Here is a 20,931-nt window from a genome sequence, read left to right on the forward strand (position 1 = left end):
CAGCTATTTCGGGATAAAGCTTTCCGTCTTTAATGGATAAATGGCAGCCAGAAATTCAAAAGGTGGTGGTCTTGCCCATATTGAAATTCATTGATGGAATGCTGTGTCTGTTACACAAGTAGGGCTGCTATCTGAAGTGCTCCAAAATAAAGACCTCAAAAAAAGTGACGTATTCAATGTGTTAGAACAGAATATAGTTGTAATGTTTTTTTAAAATTGTGAGGCATCTCACAAATAAGTGTTCATAAATGTCCATAAATAAGGAAAGATTCCTTGAAATAAATATTGGAAATCTATATACAAGCTGAAAGGCACATCTTTTGTCAGCCATTGACCCCAACATGAAAAGATCACCTGAATAGGGGATGAGAAGATCCCTATTCAGGTAAAATTAAAAAATGGGAAATATAGTCAGTTTTTATTATTATGTAAGAAAAATTCACATACTGATTGGATTCATAGTAATGCTTAGTGGAATTCCATGCATGCTGGAGGAAGGAGGTGAGGAGGCAAACTAAATTATTTTTTCTTCCCCCTTCAAGCCCTTCTATTCACAGAATAGCCAATCTGGAACATCCAGTCCAATATCTTCTACCTCTTGTGAGACAGTGCTGTCATTATATCTTTGTGGAAAGAAATAAGAATAAGAATCAATATGATATTAAATAAATCCTACTCTCTTTCTCCTGGCTATTTTAGGATACATAAAACATTATGTGGCGCTCATAGCCAAAGGCATCATATTGCAAAAATGTATATCTCTCAGCTCCTGGATGAAAAGTTTACATTTTAAAATGCGGGAAATACATTTCAAGATACCTGACAGAATTTGGGGGGAGGGGATTGTATGTAGACTAAAAAGTGGAAGATGGATTCTTCCCTCAAGCACTACTCACATCTCTGCACTATCAACGTCATGCTATTGTTGTTTTCATTTTTTAAAAAAAACAACAACCATGTTTTCCCCAAATATGGGTTATATCCAGTGTTAGTCTAACAAGTCCTACTTATTTTAATGGGCCTACTTTAAGTAGGACGAGCATTGAAGAGATCCCTATATTAGAATGTATAAATTATTATATATACAAATGATAACTGTAAATTGCTTAATATGTAAATGTGAAGAAAAGCCATGTATATATATAAAACGGTTGTTTACTTTGTGTGGCCTCTGAAAGGCAATAATGTATCTGAGTAGGCCTGAGACTTTGCTTTGCAAACGGAGAAGGAAGTCACAGAAATAAACACACGGACAACAGAGTATGGGATTAAATAGGGCCTCTTTATTTATGCATGGAGATTCTCCCCTCCATGGATCTGTGCGTGACCATGCGGGAATTAATCTTACATTTCAGGCAACTAGCCTGACCCCAGGGCGAGCCACTCTGCTGAAACAGGGGGTCGGGTAATCCAGCCCCCTTTTCCAACCACACGTGTGTTTGGAGAGACCAACCTGCATCATCTCTACTAGGGCTGCACAGGCGAGTAGATGAGACAGGAAGGTCCCCAAAGGCAAACCATATCCTGGCACGTGAGCTGCATAGTCCATGAGGAGCAGGCCTCTGGCTTGCCAATCACCATAAAGGTGTCCGAGTTCTCACCGTCCCTATCCTGACTACCCCAAATTCCCACACAACCCTGCCATTATAATCCACCTAGTTAACCTCCAAATCTAATGATCAGGTCCAGTATAGAGTAGGTGAAAACCTGCACATTCCTAAATGGCAGAGAAAATTCCTACTCAGCCCCTTCTCCAAAGAAGACAACTGGTTATTCCTACACTGGTTTAATGGGAGGGAGGGTGGGGCCGAAAATGAAAGAGGCCAAAAGCCTCCTGGGGGTGAGCTTTTAAAGCCTTGGCTCCACCCCCACCTCATGAGGCAGCACATGCGCTGCTCATGCAGCGTTTCTTTCTGCCTCCTCCCCACCCGCAAAAGCCGCCTGCCGCCCAAGCTGTTCCAGCTGGGCGGTGAACTGACTTGTTACTGTCAAAGGCCTGTGTAGTAGTGGTTTAGTGGCACTCTCAAATGGGGGGAGGGACAATCGCTTTAATATTGTTAGATGGGGCCTGGAACAGGTAAATTTGATTCTGATTGGCTGGGGAGTTTAGCTAGGAGGAAAAGAGGCATTGGAAAATGACAGTTGAAAGTTAAAGAGTGGACAGTTGGGGACTGAGGAGGTCCGTCTGTGGGGAGTGAGAAAGAAAGTCTGCTGGTTGGTGTGGGGTGTTTTAGAAGGACTAAGAGAAAGCTGAGGAGAAAGTAAATAGCCAAGGCCTGAATATTAAGCTATTCCTTCTCTGTAGGATAACTTTACATGGCTCGTGAAGATCAGCAGTAGGGAGCAGGTGGCTGTGTTATGCCAAGAAGCTGCCCTAAAGTTGCCAGAAGGTTAAACAAGCAGGCAGTAAAAACCCAGATAAATTGTCCAAGAAACCAGAAATACAATAGAAGGAGCTTTGGGAGTCAGAGAAAGACTGTACATAAGAGTTAGGCCTGGTTGAGAGTGTATTTGGCTGGGGTTGAGGTTTAGGGAATTTGGCGAAGAAGTCATTAAGAGGCTTGTTTATAGCAACAGTGCCTCTTGAGTCCTAAATAATTGTCAGTAAGCAGTCTTTTGAAAACCCCAAAGAAAATATTAGTATTCACTTCTGTACAAAATAATACATTAACTTATTTAATAGTTGAACTTATCTCTATAGAAATTAGGAGGTTTTAAAATATTCTAAGAGAATTGCTGGCAGGGGAAAAGGGCCAGCTTGGGAAACCTAGTGGCAACGAGATCCTTAGGTCTGAAAATTAAGCATTTGCTGGAAACCAGAAACCCCATAGGTGGGATTGCCCAATGAAGGAGTGGTTCCGCCATAGGTGGTGGTAAGATTAATCTGGCAACCTTCTGTTGGTAAGCTCTCCTTTCAGAAATATAGGTTTATAAACTACCAGTAACTATGATAGGTAAATGAAACCTCCATGTTTAGAGGAATGGAAACAAACTATTGGGTTATAAGAAGATGCACTCTATCACCTTCATATTCTGCTTCTGAGCTCTCAGCAGCCTCTGGCTGGCTACAGCTGAAAACAAAATGCCAAAGTAGATAGAACTTAGTCTGTTGATCAGGCAAGGGAACTCCTGCTGTTATACCTCCATAAAAACAACCAATTACTTATTACTTGAAGCCATTTTATGTGTGATAGCAGTGGCATGGCATGGCAGCAGGGGGCTCTCCACACCACTCTCCATAATCACGATCATGAAGATTTGTGCTATTGCGTGGAAGTCTTCATGACAAGGCCACCGACACTGCAGCTGATGGGGAAACCAAACCATGGCATGAGTTGTTACATACATTTGCAGTGGACATGAGGAGCCTCCTGCCACACTGCAGTATTTTTTAACAGCCATTGTATTATTACTGTAACTTATGAATGAGCCTAGAATTAAATTTCACCTCTCATAATATCATGCTCATTATGTTTTTATTTTAGGGTTCTGTCCCACCTTGCTCACTAAGCACAGCACAAATGTCAAACATCATAAAACATAAAAGTTTGTAGACGCCTTTTATGCTGTCGGGCATACTGAAGGCTGGGGATTCCAGAGCTAGGGAACTGCTCTTTTTGTATGCCCATTACTGAATACACTCATTGTCATCTTTGGCAAATGTTAGAGCTGTAGAGGTATGGTTGTAGAGGTATGGCTGTGCACTCTCTTAGGTTTATGGGGAAGTATCCAAGTCGACACTAGTGATAAAAAATCATGTGCCACCATAACCAACCTCAAGTGCAAGGCAAAAAGCATTTGCTGACATGACGCGTTTCCTGGAAAACCCATCACATCAGCTAACATTATTGACATTGCACTAATAATACATTGCTAGTACAATGAGATTTACATTAGCAATTGTGTTACTTAGATATCGCCCTTTGTGCTTAAAGATTGTAATTTGTATGTGCTAATTTAAAGGCAAAATGTGTTTTTGGAACTGTGCCACAGCTAGGTTAACAGGTTCTTCGCATAAGCGAAGAGCCCCTTAACTCAGGAAGTGATGGAGCTTCACATAGGATCAATTTCGTAGTTTGGAGGTGCTCTTGGATCCAGAACTGTCTCTTGAGGCACAGGTGGACTCAGTGGTATGTCAACTATAATCCTATCTGGACAGAGTTAGCCTAGCTACAATTATCCATGCTCTGATAATCTCTTATCTGGATTACTGCAAGGCGTTATACATGGGGCTGCCTTGGAAAACAGTCCAGAAACTTCAGCTGGTCCAAAAGAAGGCAGTGAGATCACATTATGCCAATACTTTTCCAGCTGCACTGGCTGCCAGTCCATGTCTAGACCCATTTCAAAGTGCTGGTGTTAACATCAAACCCCTAAACAGCTTGGGTTCAGGTAATCTGAAGGATCGCCTCCTTCCATGTGTACCTGCCCATATCCTAAAATCGTCTTCAGGAGTCCTTCTCTGTGAACTCTTGCCAAAGGAAATGAGGTGCGTGGCTACCAGGAAGAGGGCCTTTTCTGCTGTGGCACTCTGGTTGTGAAATAAGCTTCCTAGAGAAATTCACCTGGTGCCTACATTGTACTCCTTTCAGCTCCAAGTGATGAACTTTTTATTTTACCAGAATTTCAGTATTTTCGCCTATTCGTCTTTTGACTCTGCTGTTTTAAATCTATATTTTAAGTCTCTGCATTGCTGCTAGGTTGTATTCTGGTTGTACTTTTATATTGTAGTTTTAAAGTTTCATTTTTAAAAAATATTTTATGCTGTACCCTGTGGTTTTAATTGTTGTCAACCGCCCAATGAGCTATTGTGTGGTATAAAAATGAAATGAAATGAATAACTAGTGGTTTGCTAAAAATTCCAACCATTTCATTTTCTGCACTTTCTTGGGGTGGGGAGACAAAAACTCAGGTGAAAGAAGCTGGGAGAGGTGAAAATTTTGGGAAACTTTCTCCTTGGGGAGGGGGACAGGGTTTCCACATATCTTTTGAAATGTAGCCAGTTGTTGAGGGGTCTTCTTTCTTTCTTTTTCTTTTTCCAAAACAACCCAGCATTTCAGCAGCCCAGGAGTTCTTCCTGAATGCTTATTGGAGAGGATGAGACCACATGGTATCCAATAGGCATTTACTAAGAACTGCAGGGCTCCTCCAAATGCTGAGGGAAAGAGGGGGGTTGAAAAACTAAAATATAGAAAGAAGGCCCCTCAGTAATCAGCTACGCCAAGAGCCCCCCCCCCAAAAAAACCCTCTTCTGCATGGAGAGAGAATGTTCCTGAAAATAGGAGGCAGGATTCAGCCCAGCTCTATAAATAACATGCTCCTGATGCTAGCCAAAAGCCTGGCTATGTCAGGGAGAAGCCCTCATGAGGCTAGGTGAATGTACTTTGTCTAGGAGTATAGCTACAGCTTGAGTGAAGTCATATAGGTATTTGTTTAAGATAAGGGCCAGGGCTAAGATTAGGCAGAATGCTATATAGGGATGGCATGGGCTTCCAGTTGGGGCTCAAAGCTCTCTACTTTTTCACGGGTTTGGGCCCTCGGATGCAAATCCATGCATTTGACTGACTCAGTGCACACTGAGCCAGCCAAGTGTGCAACTGCCTGCAAAAATGGCAGCTCAGCCTTTTTAGTAAAGGTCCATTTACACAAATGGCAGCTGTAAAGTGGACATGTATGCAACTTTACAGGCATTTTCAGTTAAAAGCATCAGGCTACAGGAATGACCTCTGCCTCGGAGACCCTGGAAAGATGCTTCCAGTCAAAGTAGACATACTAGGCTGGTTTGACCTGGTACCTTTGTTCCCAATGTAATTTGCCAATTCTGTTTTTCTTTCTCATAGTATGTGTTATTAGAAGAGGCATGAATTAGAGAATGTATGAATACTACAGGGTACATCCAACTGAACTAAATGTAGCTCCCACCTTGGGCCCCTTAAATATATCTATAGTATTTATCCTCCCTTGAGCTGTATGGTCAGTTGAGAACAATCTACTGATGATTCACTCTGTGTATCAAGTATGAATACTGAGAGAACACAAGGTGGTGTTTTTGTGGCAGATCCCCAATCCCTGCTAATGCAGATTTGCTCAAGACTAGGTTTGATTGCCAGTTCCTACGTGAATGTACATTGCTTGATTTCTTTTCATTTAATTGTGAATGCAATGACTAACAGCTGAAAGTGTGAAGTGATGCAACTGAAATACTTTGTGTTTAAGATGATGAGCTGTGAATGATTATCTGAGGTGATTTTCATGCTCTGTGGTGTTTGATCTGCGATGGTTCATTCATATGTGCATCAGCACTGAATGGCATTACGTATGAATCAGCAAATAGTTTGGATTTTAAAAAAATGTTAACTCAATTTAAACTTTCAGGGATTAAGGCAAATTCAAGTCATAATCTTCAAACTTCCCCTAAAGGGGGGGATGTAAGAAGAATCACCATTAAGTTACATTAGAATTACATTTTATGATCGCTTTAGAGTGGACCTACAAAAGGACAAGAAATTGTCTAAGAGATCAAACTGTCTAGAGAAGTTGGAGAGAAGCCAGCATGGAGCAAAAATATATGTTTAAATTCATTACAGTAACTGTAATATCAGGGTCTAATGTGTTAGGGTAAACAAAGAGGTGAAACATTGGGTGAATAACATTATACATATTCATTAGAAAATGTAACTCAAGATTCTATTCATGTTGGAAATCATCGATTGAAATCCTGAAACATTGTTGTCCTGACCATAAATTGCTTAACTAGGGAAGCTTTATGGGCATCTTAGAGTATTGTGTTGGACCACAAGTCCCATTGGCCATGCTGGCTGAAGATAATGGGAGTTGTAGTCCAACACTGATTATGACTGTGATGGACACCAGGTTGGGGAAGGCTGATACAGTATATAAAGACACATTGTTGTTGTTATTGATAAAGTGTATAAAGAAGCATTATTACTATTATTTTATTATTATTTCTAGCGCAGATTAGAGTTCCAACAAAATGGATCCTGTCCATTTCTTACAATCACATATGGTGTCTTCAAAAACAGTGAGTTAGAATGGGCAGTGAAAAAAAGTTATCGTAGGAGTTTGCAAAATTATCATGTTCTGAAACAATATAGCCATTTACACTAAAGCACACACTTGCTTACCGTTGACTAATCTAAATTTTAGATTATGAATCATTAGTAGTTTGTTTTAACAGACAAAGCAAAATGGTGTTTCACTTTGTTAATACCTCACAAACATTTTCTGTACTCCTAGTACAGGTTTCAGTAAACGCACATACACACTCCAGCCTGACTGCACCTCTTTCACGATATATTCGTTCTGATAAAATTAATATATCTGTATTGGAGCTGGTAGAAGGCAGCTCTGTTGCAACTGCACATAATCTATGGACTTTGTGTGAAGCAGCTAACTCTAGGCAAGGGGAAGAAAGCAGCATTGTTCCAGCGCTCTGTTTTTCACAGGCCTGTATTCATATCTCATCCTTGTTGTTTGCAGGAGAGGCAGATGTGAACCAGAACAATGGGACCTCCACTAAGAGCACAGCGGTGACAGACTCCAAGGGCACAGCAGACCCAAAGAATGCCTGGAAGGAGGCCAACCCAGCTGACACGACTGGTCGCCCCCATTTGGTCCGCCTCTTTTCCCGAGATGCCCCAGGGAGAGAAGACAACACCTTCAAAGACCGGCCCTCTGAATCAGATGAGCTACAGACCATTCAGGAAGACAGTGCAGCAGCTCCAGAGAATTCGGATTTGATGGCTTCACAGAAACGCTCCTCTTTCCGGCACGGATCCAAACTTGCAACTGCAAGTACTATAGACCATGCTAGACATGGATCCCCAAGAAGATACAGGGAACCAGGTCTACTTGACTCATTGGGCAGATTCTTTGGAGGTGACAAACATGTTCCCAGGAGGGGCAAGGTGAGCTCAGAGGAAAGGAGAACAGAATAGCTGCAATAAAGTCAAGAATTATAAGAGGAAGGGTGGGATGAAAAAAAATCAAGAGAACTGAATAACCTCCAAAGCGCAAGAGTTGACTTAGCCATCGGGATGGTGTTTATCAATTTCTAATGTGGTATTTGGCCATTATAACTATTTTAAAAAGAATGCATTAGAAAATGTAATTACCAAAAAAAAAAAAAAAATTGACCAGAACTTTCAATTGGCCCTGATCTTCTTCCAGCTGGATGCTGGGATATGGCTTTGGTAAGGTTCCATTGGGGAGGGTTATTGTTTACTAGTTGTAAGAAGCACAGTGTATATGGTGGGGAAAGTTTTTAACTTCTTTTGAAATTCCCTCTCCCCTCCCTCCCCCCTCCAATCAGTGACATTATCCTTGCAATGTTTCTGGAAAGCTGACTTGAGAAGAGTTATAGAAACGCAATTGTTTACAGCAACTCTGTGATAGCTTTATAGACACCCACTTTCCTTTAATGTCTACAGGTTTCATGTTTGTTTTTGACTCTTGTTGCCATTTTGTAACACCGGCTGTGTTGTGAGACTAATGTGAAACGTTCTGAAAGCTGGAGATGGCTAGCCAGTCCTTGTATATTTGTGTCTTTTTCCACAAAAGAAAAAAGAAGTTTGGACTAGATCTGTATTAAGTGTATTAAATTATCCTTTCTGACTGATAACATTTTGGAGGCTTAATATGAGAAACTACTTTCCAGCAATTTTTTGGAATGTCAATAGCAAAGTTAGTGCTGATATCTATAAAGAAACAAGAATGTGTACTCTTTTCCAGATGAGAATTCAGATAAAGGAGGAGGAAGGCATTGAAACTTGAGAAAAGCGGCAGTTCCTTTGCCTGCAGTTTTTCTCTTTTAATGTCTGGTATATCACCGCCGTGTTTTCTAAACAATTTAGCTGCTGACTGTTACATTTTATATTTTTATATGTCCCTGTTTAATCCAGCAAATACTTCTGGAGTGTTGAAAACTTTGCTGGGATGAAGGGGGGATAGTGGTCAAAGGTATTGAAGACAGGTGACATCAATGTGAGTGGGGTGGTAAGTCCACTTTGTGTTTCACTTAGAACCAGACAGAATAGCTCCTGAAGAGTACTGACTGAAACCTAGAGCGGGTTCACTGCCTCCCTGACATCAGAGCCACCAGCCTTCACTGGTTAATGGTAGTGATTCTATCCCTGGCATCAGCAAGTGCAGTTAGGAAAGTCTCCTATTTGGAAACCTTGGACAGCCAGTGCCAGTTTCTTATAGACCAGTGACCTGACTTGCTCTCAGGCAGCTTTCTACATTGCCACAAATAAAGTAATTTTTATCGAGTGCTGATGAATTTCATTTCTTTTATTCACCTTTAGGCAAAGTTCACCCTATGAGAAATGGTGGTTTAGCCCTTGATTCTTGCCCTCTTTCTTTAATGAAATGTTTCCTTTTACATGCTCAAGCACGTAAAATAGGTTTCTACTTGCAGTTCAGAGACAAAAATTCAATTTCCCCACTTTTGTGTCGGAATCTTTGAACAAAACTTATAGACATTCCAGTGCAGCTAAGCTTAAAATATGTTAGCTGTGATCAAAGATCATGAGGTGTACCGCACGAGCAAAGAGCTTCTTGGTTGGTGATAGTAACTGTTTGTGTCGTGGGCTTTTAATGGGCACCCAGACTAGGAGTTTGGAGTTCTGTATTCTATTTTTGAAGATGGTGTTGATTTCTTTAATCATGGCAAGTCGCATATAGTTGGCAGTATTGGGGGCCGGGGGGGGGGGCGGAAATAGCCAAACATCTTCAAGGATTGTTGGCTGCAATTCAAGAAAGATTGACCACATTTCTGAGCGATTCTAAAACTGCATTGCCCATGATGGCTGACTTGCTCAACTGAGGCTTAAGTTTAGATTGAAAGGTTGTGAAGTCACAAAACGAACAGGTATGGCTTCCCTGTAAAAAGCACACTATCTCTTGTAGATCGGGAGAATGTTGCAACAGGGGGATAAATCTGCACCTACAGTGATGTCCTGTTCTTACAAAGAGTGATTCAAAAGCATTCATTTTAAGCATTGGTGGTAGTGAATTAATTCTGGTTCAGATTGTGGATGTCTCTGTAGTTAGAAATCATTGTGAAATCTGTTTCCCTTTGGGGGTGGATTTGTATATAGGCACTCTGATATGAAATATCAATGTTTTGTATTGTTGATTCATAGTATACTACTGCCAATTTCCACTGCCCTTGTTGTTACATTTCCATAACCTATAACCCAGTGCCTAAAGAACAAAAATAAGGATTATTAATGATTTCAAATACTATCTAGCTAGAACAGAAATTCTGCTTTTTCAAAGCTGACTTGCAGATAACTCGGACAAAGTCAGCAATGCCTAGCTGTGCCACTGTGCAAAAATACTGCGCTCAGAAATAATAATGCTGGTAATGGAAAAAAATGTATCCTAGGAATCCATTCCAGGAAACGTTCAATGCTGGAAGTTAATTCAACAAGTGCCACAAACATTTGTGAATACTAGTTGTGCATGTGTGTATTTCCAGGAAAGCATAAAGTTACTAGTGTCTATCATTTGTCTGGAATGGTGTATAAGGATTGTTGTTAGTTCATGATTATGTCAAAAGAGTTGGAAAATAGATATAAAAGTTTTCTCAATGTAGCTAAACACAAAATAGTAGTAGCGAATAATTGTGATGCAATAGTAAAGCAAAGAAACATGGAAGCGCTTTGAAAGCATCTAGGAAAAGAACCAGAAAAATGGAAACTCAATCCTGCAGAAAACATATTTCATCCTGCACTCAAAGAATATTTTTGCTGGAAATCAGAATTGTAATCAAGCAAGCCCAAATCAATCCATCAGAACTCCTTCTCCCATTCACATGGATTGTACTGTGGAGATGAGGGAATACAATGGGTCATACCATTGCATTACCTCATAGGCATGCAGATCCACTGGGCTTCTTCCAATGTATAGGAAATGCTCCCTAGGGTCAGGTGGTAAGGATTCCCAGAACTCCAATGATTTACATAAGGGTGGGTGGGAGGACAGTCAGGGTAATGTTCTGATCTTCTTTCCCAAGTCTTGCAGCGCTAGTTCATGTAACTGATCTGCCCACACCAGTGAGTGTTGGAATGCAGCAAACATAAATATCCTTTTGTCCAAAGTAAGTGCTGACATTCAGTCAGGGAGCATTATAAATTCCTTGTGGAGGCATATTCTTTTCTGATTAATATCCATGGGATGAAATATACATGTATGAATAACATTCTCCTTTGTTTAAGGAGAGGAGGAGGAAGGAAAGCCAGAAGAAGGGGGCTTTTGTTTCTCCTTCCTCCTCCTCCTCACCCCTGCAGGAGGCAGGTTCTCTGTTACTCTGGTATTTCTGATACATGAAAAAAGGGTGGAAGAAAAATAAAATATATCAATGCAAATGTATGGCTATATTGTCTTTCCTCTGTGGCAGAGAACATGTCACCTGTATTCCTGCAGACACACATACAAATTAAGTTGTACACAGTGAATAAAGTTTGCCATCTCAGAGCCTTATAAAATGTAGAAATAGCCAAAATACGATACATGGCTTGAAACCAAGGAAGTGCAGTCCCATGACATAAAAGAGTTAGCACAATTGATTTTGGAGTACCAAAGTTTACTTGGTGTAACAAATAACCTTGGGACAAAATTTGCACTTCCCAAGGCATGCCCTTCAACACTGAGAGAGAGGAAGTTGGACATCCAATTTGGCTCTGAGTAAGCTTTGCTACCTGTCTCCAAAGGATTTCATTGGCTGGCCACATTCTATTAAATATTTTTAAACCTATTAAACTTTGTGCCAAACATGGTATTTTACACCTATTTAAGTAGGTGTTGTCCAGACTTAGGTCAGCATTAAGTACACATAATGCAACTAGGATACTTGAGGTCACAACATGTACATCTTGTTAAATGCCTATTCAAGACCAGCCTTCAGATGTTTTGGCCATCCCTCACCAGCCAATGGTGCTGCTGGGAGTTGTAGGCCTAAGCATCTGGAGGGCCACAGGTTGCCCACCCCTGGCCCAGATAGTACTAGCTGCTTTTGTCTGCTACATCATTCAACTGAGATTGTTTTTATTTATGGGGGTAGGGAAGGACTGTAATACATTTTCATTTCTTTACATCAGGATTGTTGCTTATTGATATTTCTGTATTGAAATATTAACTAGCGATAGATAATTATTGTATCAGTTTAACCCTTGACCAAACATACATGATGTTTTTACTCCTGTGCTTATTCTCAAGATAAGTTGAGATCTTTCTGCCCTTTCTCCTTCTCTCCAGAGCATTTTCCAATTTATTTTCTTTTTCATGCAGATGTGGTGGGAGGAGATTAACACCACAATCCTGTGCATATCTACTCAGAAGTAAGACTCCATTGAGTTCAATGGTCCTTACTGTCAGGTAAGTGTGTATAGGATTTGTAGGTTATGCTACAATCCTATACACATATAAACATGCATAAGATTATGCTATAAAACTTTTAACAAGATGTGGGACAAACAGCCCAAAGCATATGTTAACTCTGGATTAATACTCTGAATAAGTGATGTTTAAGCCTTCAGATGAGGCTGCAACTCAACTGATGGATGCATTTTAATGATGGAGAGATGTAAAGCATAAGACACCATAAAAATGAGAGTAAGAAATTCAGAAAAAGAAGAAAGAAAAAGGGAACGCCAGGTAAAGTTGTGTAGAAATTCTGGTCCAGATAGAGATTCTTTTATACTACTCTGCAGCAACATTCTTTAAAGTCTGGGTGGCACCTGTGGCCCTATCCTTGTGTAGGTCCATGAAATGCCAGTGTCCAAATAGGCAAACATATTTCAAATTCTTTACATTACGACTCAGGAGCCACATGTTAAAAAGTTACTGGAATTTTGGGGACTTTTCTGTGAACCAAGAGGAACATTTTCTGCTTCCAAATGCTGCATCTAAGGACACCAAGTGATGTCCTTCAAGCTCAAGCCTCTTAAACTGGATGAAATAGTTGATCATTATGGGAAAAGATAAGATAACATACAATGTTTACTCAGTAAGAATTTGAGCAGGAATATTGCAATGGATCAAAAAATCAGAGGTTTTAAAAATACATAAATCTTAAATTCTTCTTAATATGAATGAAACATTTCTGAATAATATGTTCAAATGATCATATCTGGACATATTAAGCCAAAATATAAATGAGCCATCTGCCTTCACACTCTGCCCCTTCACTCTTCCCTTCAGAACAAACCATTAATAAACCAAGATGTTTCTAATTAACCATAATTTAACTGGGAAAAGATGATCTTCCCTTGGAGTGAGCTGTGATTAAACTCTAACCAGTTATGCATGCCATCCGAACCAAAAACCTATGTTATAGCTTTGGAAAAAGCAAGGATCTTAAACCACAGTTTGAATTTGGTTTAAAGTCCTGGCTTGTTCTGAAGCTTATAACCATAGTTTCCTGGCTTGGATGAAATTAGAAACTATTGTTAATTATAGATGCCTTGGGTCTGTCACAGCTGGCTCAAAGAGAGGAGTGAAGGGCCTTTTGCTTGTGCATATCTTGATTAATATGCTGAGATATGGTCATCAAACTGGGCCACATGGATATGAAATGCTTTGCCTATGAAATATTTTGGGGAGATTAATCATATTAATACTAGCTCATAGTTTTCACACTTAATTAAGAGTCTTTAAAGGTGTATATAGTTAGCTGAATAAAATTATGTATCATGATTTCTTCTTTCAAGTTTTTGATGTGTCTAGGAAAATCATGTCATCTCTACTGTTTTTGTACAACTGGTGTATAAATTATAGAATTGTAAAATATATCATTGATCGTACAAGCTTTCTGGAGTCTGTAAGATAACATGATTTTGTTTCAATATTTGACCTTTGTCTATGCTTGAGCATTGATAATGCATTTATTAAATAGCTTTCTCACTGCAAACTGGTGTACTAATTATTTATGTTTAATACATTAACATTTTAACCTAAATATAACATGTTTTGCATTGCACTTCGCTGATAAGGAACGTTAAATAAAGAGTGATGAAAATGTAATACTTTAAGTTCAGTTTTAATAAGAGAAAAGCAGGAAGCTGAATATTGTTGCTGGACATCTTTGGTTTATGGAGCATTTACTGAAGAAGTCAATTATTAGAATATCAGTATTGGAGAACGAGGAAATGTTTCAGAATGCTATGAAATACAATCATCTGAAATAATGGGATTGATATTGATAGGGCTCGCTTCATATTCAGTTTACCTATAGTAATCCACTCTTTCCTTTATTGTAGCCATTGGGCAAATTCCCTAACTAGATTTATTATCATGTCAGTCCAACTGAAATAAATAGGACTATGTGTTTCTTAGTGGATCTGATTGGGCTTGGTGTTACTTTTTTAAATACATTGGGTGGATCAAAGAGAAAGACAAAAGGATTTGCCGTGTCCTCTTTTGGCTATGGCCCTGCACACCACTGACAGACTCCACCCACTGCCAGCACATGGCCCCTGACACATTATCCCTGAGGGAATGTGGCCCTCGAAAGTAAAAAAGTTTCCACCCCGCTCTATGCTCCATCCAACGTTTCAATTTCAGTGGGAGAGTTAAGGACCTGCCTAATTTCCCCACTTATACTGCAATCCTATGAACACTTTCCTGGGTGTAAGTCCTAGTGGGACTTATTTTCAAGTAACCCTTGTATAGGATTGCACTGCAAGTGACGTGGTAGGATCATGTCACGAAGTATAATAACAGGCATGGGAATTAAGCCTTGGTCTGCAGATGCTCTCTGGTTATCTACAAAGACGTTCTCTGGGAGAGAAGGTATGATGCAAGTGAAAATCAGCTTTCTGTGAACAATATGTGATTCCACAGTGATTCCTTTTTGAGTTGCCATTTGGGTATCTAGATGCCTTGTAACATGAGGGAAGAAAATGTAGATGGTGGTGGAACTCAGACCTGAGAAGTGCTAAGTACACGCTGCAGAACGAAAATTCACCACTAAGGGTCTAATTTTGTTTGCTCTCTAATAGGTATTTGCTCTGCTTGCTCAAACAAAATAACAAAAATAGATAATGTGATCTCTTACTCATTTTTAAAGGGAAGCTATGTCATTAATAGAATATGTAAATCAGGCCGCACTGCACTATGTCCAAGCACATTTCCTATTGGGTCTCGTTTGACCTCTGATTGAATAGCCATAAACAAACGATTGCAGTGCGTTAAATAAATGTGCAATGCTAATGGTACTGTTGTTACTCTAAATGGGATTAAGATGGATTTGAATTAATGTTCTTAGAAAAGCACTGAAGGGTGCACTTTTGATTTCCATATCTGGGGCATGGTAATAGAGGCTGTGTCAATACATTCATTAGTTACAGGTAAAATTATAACCCATAAAGTACCACTTAATGGTACAACTGCTGTTAATCTTTAAACTACATGACGCCGACTTTTACTCAGCACTAACCTGAATTTTACTTCCTGATGTCTAAAGCTGAAACTTCATTTTAAATGGGTCTAAGATCAACATTTATGCAATTTACCCAAACGACAAACAAAATTAAACTTGACTGTCTAAAACACAGCATGGCCTTCCCAGTGTTAATGGTAATTTCTGATAATAGCAATTTAAAGAGTTGAACTTTGATTTGTTAAAAACAAAATTAAGTATTTATTTTATAGAATTCACTGCCACTACGCATGGTGATAACCCCTAGGTTAAAAGGGGATTAGCCAATTCATGGAAGAGAAGTCTATCAATGGCTACTAATGTCTAATAATCATAATAGTTACATAGAACATCAAGGTTCAGAGGCTGTATATCTCTGAATATAAGTTAATTGGGGTGGGGGTCTGTTGATTATGTGTCCATTTGTGGGCTTTCAGTAAGCCTCCAGTTACCCACTGAAAAAACAGGATGACGCACCCTTGGTCTGATGCGGAAAGGCTGGTTGTATGTAATTATGTAGCTGGTGTTTTTGAAATATCCTGGAATCAGTAATCCCAGTAATTTCCAAGCGCAGAGACATCCCAAGCATTTAAAAGCCTCTTTTATTAGTACAGTTAATAAATAGCCACTAGATACTCAATACGTAACATTTAGATTGTGCGAAATATTTCACATACATGGTCACATTGCATTCATGTATTCCATGTACGTATATATACATTCCTATCTGAATAGTGAACGTTTCCACCCTGCTTCCAAAAAGAGAGCTTGATTAGGTCCCTTCCTCCTTTCCCAACAAGCACATGATGTAATATTTCAGTTGGGTCTGTTTGAAAATAAAAGAAGGGGGGGAGCTTCACACATGCACTCCCATCTGAACTATGCACACTGTGTTGAATCAGTAAACCTTAGAACAATAACCTGTAAATAACCTGGCTGGTGGGAAGAGACAGGAGAAGAAATGGGGCGAGCGGGTGGCAGATGAGAAGCAAGGGAAACAAAGTTATTGTTATATGTCCTATAATATTACCAACTGTATAAGTAAAGAGGGATTGGAAGGGAAGGAGATTCTCTTACTATGAAAAATTATGAAATTGTGACTTTTCAGTGACTATTCAGTTAAAAGAATAATAGTACTATAAAGAAAATCAGCATTATGCCCATGTGAGCATCAGAGGTTGAGAATCTTTGAGGTGATATGTTAGCTATGGCTAACCAGTCATCCCAACTTTGAACCACTGACTGACCTTATTCATAGATTACTGGTGCAATCTGGTTGATACTTCCCTGTGACTCTGGCTTTGGAAAAGTAATGATTGTAGGATGGGCAAATTATGTCCTAACCACATCAAGGCCTCTTGTCCACGAGGAGATGTGCTAATGCAAGAATCTTCCACCTTATCAACATTTCCACAGGTGTAAATTCATTACTGAAGCACATTCCTGAAAACTCACTACTAAAATAGATATTGGTTTGTTGAGTTTTTATTAAAGTATTTGACTTATTGGGTCAGTTTCATGTACCCCAACCTGCATACAATAGAAGTCGATGGAAGTTTTAAAGCCCAATTTTCATGATCCTTTTGATTTCCACTCCTCCTAACTGCTTATTCGGGGCTATGGTCTTTAGCTTGTTGACCCACTTTCAAAAGTGACTCTTAACAGTGCCATCCTATGCATATCTGCTCAGAAGCAAGTTTCATTCACTTCAGTGGTACTTACTCCCACATAGACATGTATAGGATTGCTAAAGAATTTGGGCTTTTACCTTCTTAACAACAACCTGAAGGGAACATCCCGGACTAAATATTCTTGTGAAAGCAACTTCACCCGTGCACCTTTGCCATTCAACTATTGCCACATATACTTGGCAGCTTGGGTGTGTAAAATGCATGTGTGCATTACCTAATAAACACCTTCAAATCAGTAGGGTCGGGGCCTTTTTTCTTTCTGAAGCCAGAGGGCAACATGCCCAATAAACAAAAAATATGACACGTAAGTCACCTCATCAGAGTCCCAAAGGCAGAAGCGATTCAACTAGTTCAGTAGTCCAGGTGTGGATACAAGTAGCATGTATACTGTAACAGCTGAGCATCTTCACCCAAGCAACAGTCAGTACAGGCCATCAGCCCTTATTGTACTGATCATTTGGAGGGCGAAGAGATGCACAATCTGGTAAGAAATGTCGTGATCAGAGTTTGTAAATGTAGCATGTGGTCAGGAAGAGGATCGTAAGTAATTAACAATGACCTGAGGCCTTTTCAGTATTGTGGACATTGAACCTAACATCTGCTGCAAGCAGTATATACCAGCCTTCTCCAAGCTGGTGTTCTCCAGTTGCATTGGACTGCAACTCTCAAAATTCATGTTATCTCCTGGATTCAGAATTAATAAGAGGTAAACAACAACACCTCCTTCTGAGAGCCACTAAAAGTGAAGAAAAACAACACTGATAGCTAAAAGTCCTGTTAAGAGAAGCTACAACTGCAGATAGCTTACAGATAATATTCCCTATATTAAAAGCAAGGAAGCAAACAATAAAAATCTTGAGTACATGGTTTAATTTCTGTAGTATAATAGTATTTGGCACTCTGACTGCAGGATTTCAGTGCCTTTCTGTGGGTCAGTGTACGCATGGATTAATCTGTGTGAACAATAGATTAATTCCTAGCCAGCATGGCCATTGGCACCAGGTTGGGGAAAGCTGGTATATGCATCCAAGACTAGGGTGAACTTATGAAAAGGAGGTCAGGGCTCCTGTATCTTTAACAGTTGCATAGAAAGGGAAATTTCAGCAGGTGTAATTTGTATGCATGCAGCACCTGGTGGAATTCCCTCTTCATCACAACAATTAAAGCTGCAGGAGCTATACTAGAGTGACCAGATACAAAAGAGGGCACGGCTCCTGCAGCTCTAACTGTTGTGATGAAGAGGGAATTTCACCAGGTTCTCCATATATACAAATGACAGCTGCTGAAATTCCCTTTTCAATACAACTGTTAAACATACAGGAGCCCAGTCCTCCTTTTCATATGGTTACCCTATGCAAGACATATGACCCACATGTAGATTGTCACACCTGTTGACTGCACATGTCTGTCTGCCAGTTACAGTCATTAATACATGTGGCCTAGAAAAAATAATTGCCTGCTCTGTAAGGTGCACATTTTAAAAACAAACTAGGAAACTCCATCTGCTGGTTGGAAATCCATCAACAATGCACAAAGGTGAAAGCAGTATATATACAAATGGTTTCAGTTTTGTATGTTAATTGAACTGTAATTGGTTGTAGGCTCAGGCTACATCCCTGGAAGCAAGCCACATTGAACATAGTGGGACTTATGTCAGAGTAAACATACAGAGGATCATACTGTAAGATTGCTATACATAGTAAGAGGGATATATCTATATCTCATGTATACATTTATTCAAGAGCATGTGATATCCTCCAGAAATGTAATGTTCACACAGATTAATCCATGCTTACACTGACCCACAGAAAGGTGCTGAAATCCTGCAGTCAGAGTGCCAAATACTATTATACTACAGAAATTAAACCATGTACTCAAGATTTTTATTGTTTGCTTCCTTGCTTTTAATATAGGGAATATTATCTGTAAGCTATCTGCAATTGTAGCTTCTCTTAACAGGACTTTTAGCTTTCTATCAGTGTTGTTTTTCTTCACTTTTAGTGGCTCTCAGAAGGAAGTGTTGTTGTTTACCTCTTATTAATTCTGAATCCAGGAGATAACATGAACACAGACAAGAAGGCACAGGAAATGACTAATTACAGTAAAGCATTTTAGAAGGGGGAAATGTGTAATTCTCTATTGCAGCATTCCCCAACCAGATTGCTGGATGGCAACTCCCAACATTCCCAGCAATGGGAGTTGAGGTCCAGAATTGTAGTCCAGAACTTCTGGAGGGTACCAGGCTGAGGTTACGAATAAACGTGCACTTTTAATGCACAGAAGATGTTTAATAGCTGTTTCCTCTATGATCTGTTCTTGGAGCACAATTGCTCCAAGACTGACCTTCTGCAAACTGTTCCCATTTCAATCGTTTTTGGGCCAAAAGCAATGCTGGGTAAAATCGTAGTTTAGCTATTGATTTTAAAAGCAGTTTGCACTTAGGAAGACCAGATGAAACAGCTTCTGTATCTTTGCGTAGAAGAGTGGAGTTTTGTGGGTGCAGCTTGTACGCTGGGCTAGGAAAACCTGCACTAGCAGAAATTCCCTCTTCCGTACAACATTACAAAGCCCCTAATGACCTTGCCATAAACTGAGGCTATGTTTGTTCTCTGAAATGAATGCACATGAGAAGTGTTACGTAGGTCCTCTCTGGGTAATGAAAGACTGTTCCTTCAGACTTGCAGAGTAGAGGTAAGTGTTGGCAAGGTTAAAGATCGGCTGGGGGCATTTAAGCATTTTACAGGAGCAAGCCATGCCATTGAATTTAAGGGAGATCAAGTTGCCTTTCAAAATATAGGAAAGCATTATTTGTGGCCTGCCTACTTGACACAGAAGCCATCCTTCACTTGGAAGCCATCTTTCACGCATGTGCCCTGGAGAAACAGCTGCAGATTTTTGAAGTTGGTGTCCATTCAGCAGGATAAGAACAGCCTATCTTTGTATCTTGAGCGTGCTCTTCAGAGAAAATTCACTGATAGGCCTCTGGTTCTACAAGACAGAAGGGAAAAGGGAAAACAACAAAGCTTTGGGGCACTTATTTTCTTCCCCAGCCTGATAGTTCCTTTATTCAGCTTGATAAGTGGCTTTTTATAATAGCTCTTGAGTTTGAAGCCACTCCACTATTCAGCTCTTCTCATCTACTAGCTTTCATCCACCTTAGCTTGCCCGGCTTGGTTACCTTGGTGATTCTAGTTGCTTGGTTACAAGAACTAGGGGGCTGCGGATGACCCGATCTCAGATGTATTTCTGCAGAAGCTGCTTTTGAAGGGATTTGGGGGCAACCAAAGCTTCATAGACACAGACACAATAGATAAGCATCCCACTTCCATGTTGTAAATAAAAACAGCACCACAATAAAATTGAGTGGTCAGTGTTTCAACTGTATCAATAAACCATGTGTCTGTAGGCCACTGCCAGGAGCATCCCACTGCTGAAGGAGAGGCTCAGGTCTCCCCACAGCACCAGCCCAGTCCCCACTATGCACCAATAGGGATGCTTAGTTCCAAGGACAGAAAAATCCTGCAAACAACAAACCCCAGATCCGCTTGTTTTTACCAGTGATAACGATAAAGCTTTTAAAATTCAACAAATCCATGTGCACTGGTGAGAAGGGAACACAAGAACACATCTCTCTAATTGGATCTTTAACTGCAGAAGGAGTCTCAGAATTTTAAAACAAAGTCAAAGGTGACTATCCAGGGTTAGTTCTGGCTTGGGTATTCATTAGCCCGTGAGAGGTAAATGTCAGCATCTCTTAGAAAATAGCTTACTATCTGCAAAAAACAGGAATGAAAA

The 20,931-nt window shown here is 39.9% G+C and overlaps 1 protein-coding gene across 2 annotated transcripts in view; it reads left to right on the top strand.

The window, feature by feature from the left end:
- MBP (myelin basic protein) overlaps positions 1 to 20,931 on the top strand; it is a 125,631-nt gene that overhangs the window by 82,978 nt on the left and 21,722 nt on the right. For both annotated transcript variants that reach the window (XM_063130492.1, XM_063130493.1), the window contains exon 3: positions 7,501 to 7,928. In XM_063130492.1, coding sequence (XP_062986562.1) covers positions 7,501 to 7,928 — 428 coding nt within the window. The remainder of the gene's footprint in view (positions 1 to 7,500; positions 7,929 to 20,931) is intronic.

The sequence above is a fragment of the Elgaria multicarinata genome, chromosome 7 (assembly GCF_023053635.1).
Source record: "Elgaria multicarinata webbii isolate HBS135686 ecotype San Diego chromosome 7, rElgMul1.1.pri, whole genome shotgun sequence".
Lineage (NCBI taxonomy): Eukaryota > Metazoa > Chordata > Lepidosauria > Squamata > Anguidae > Elgaria > Elgaria multicarinata.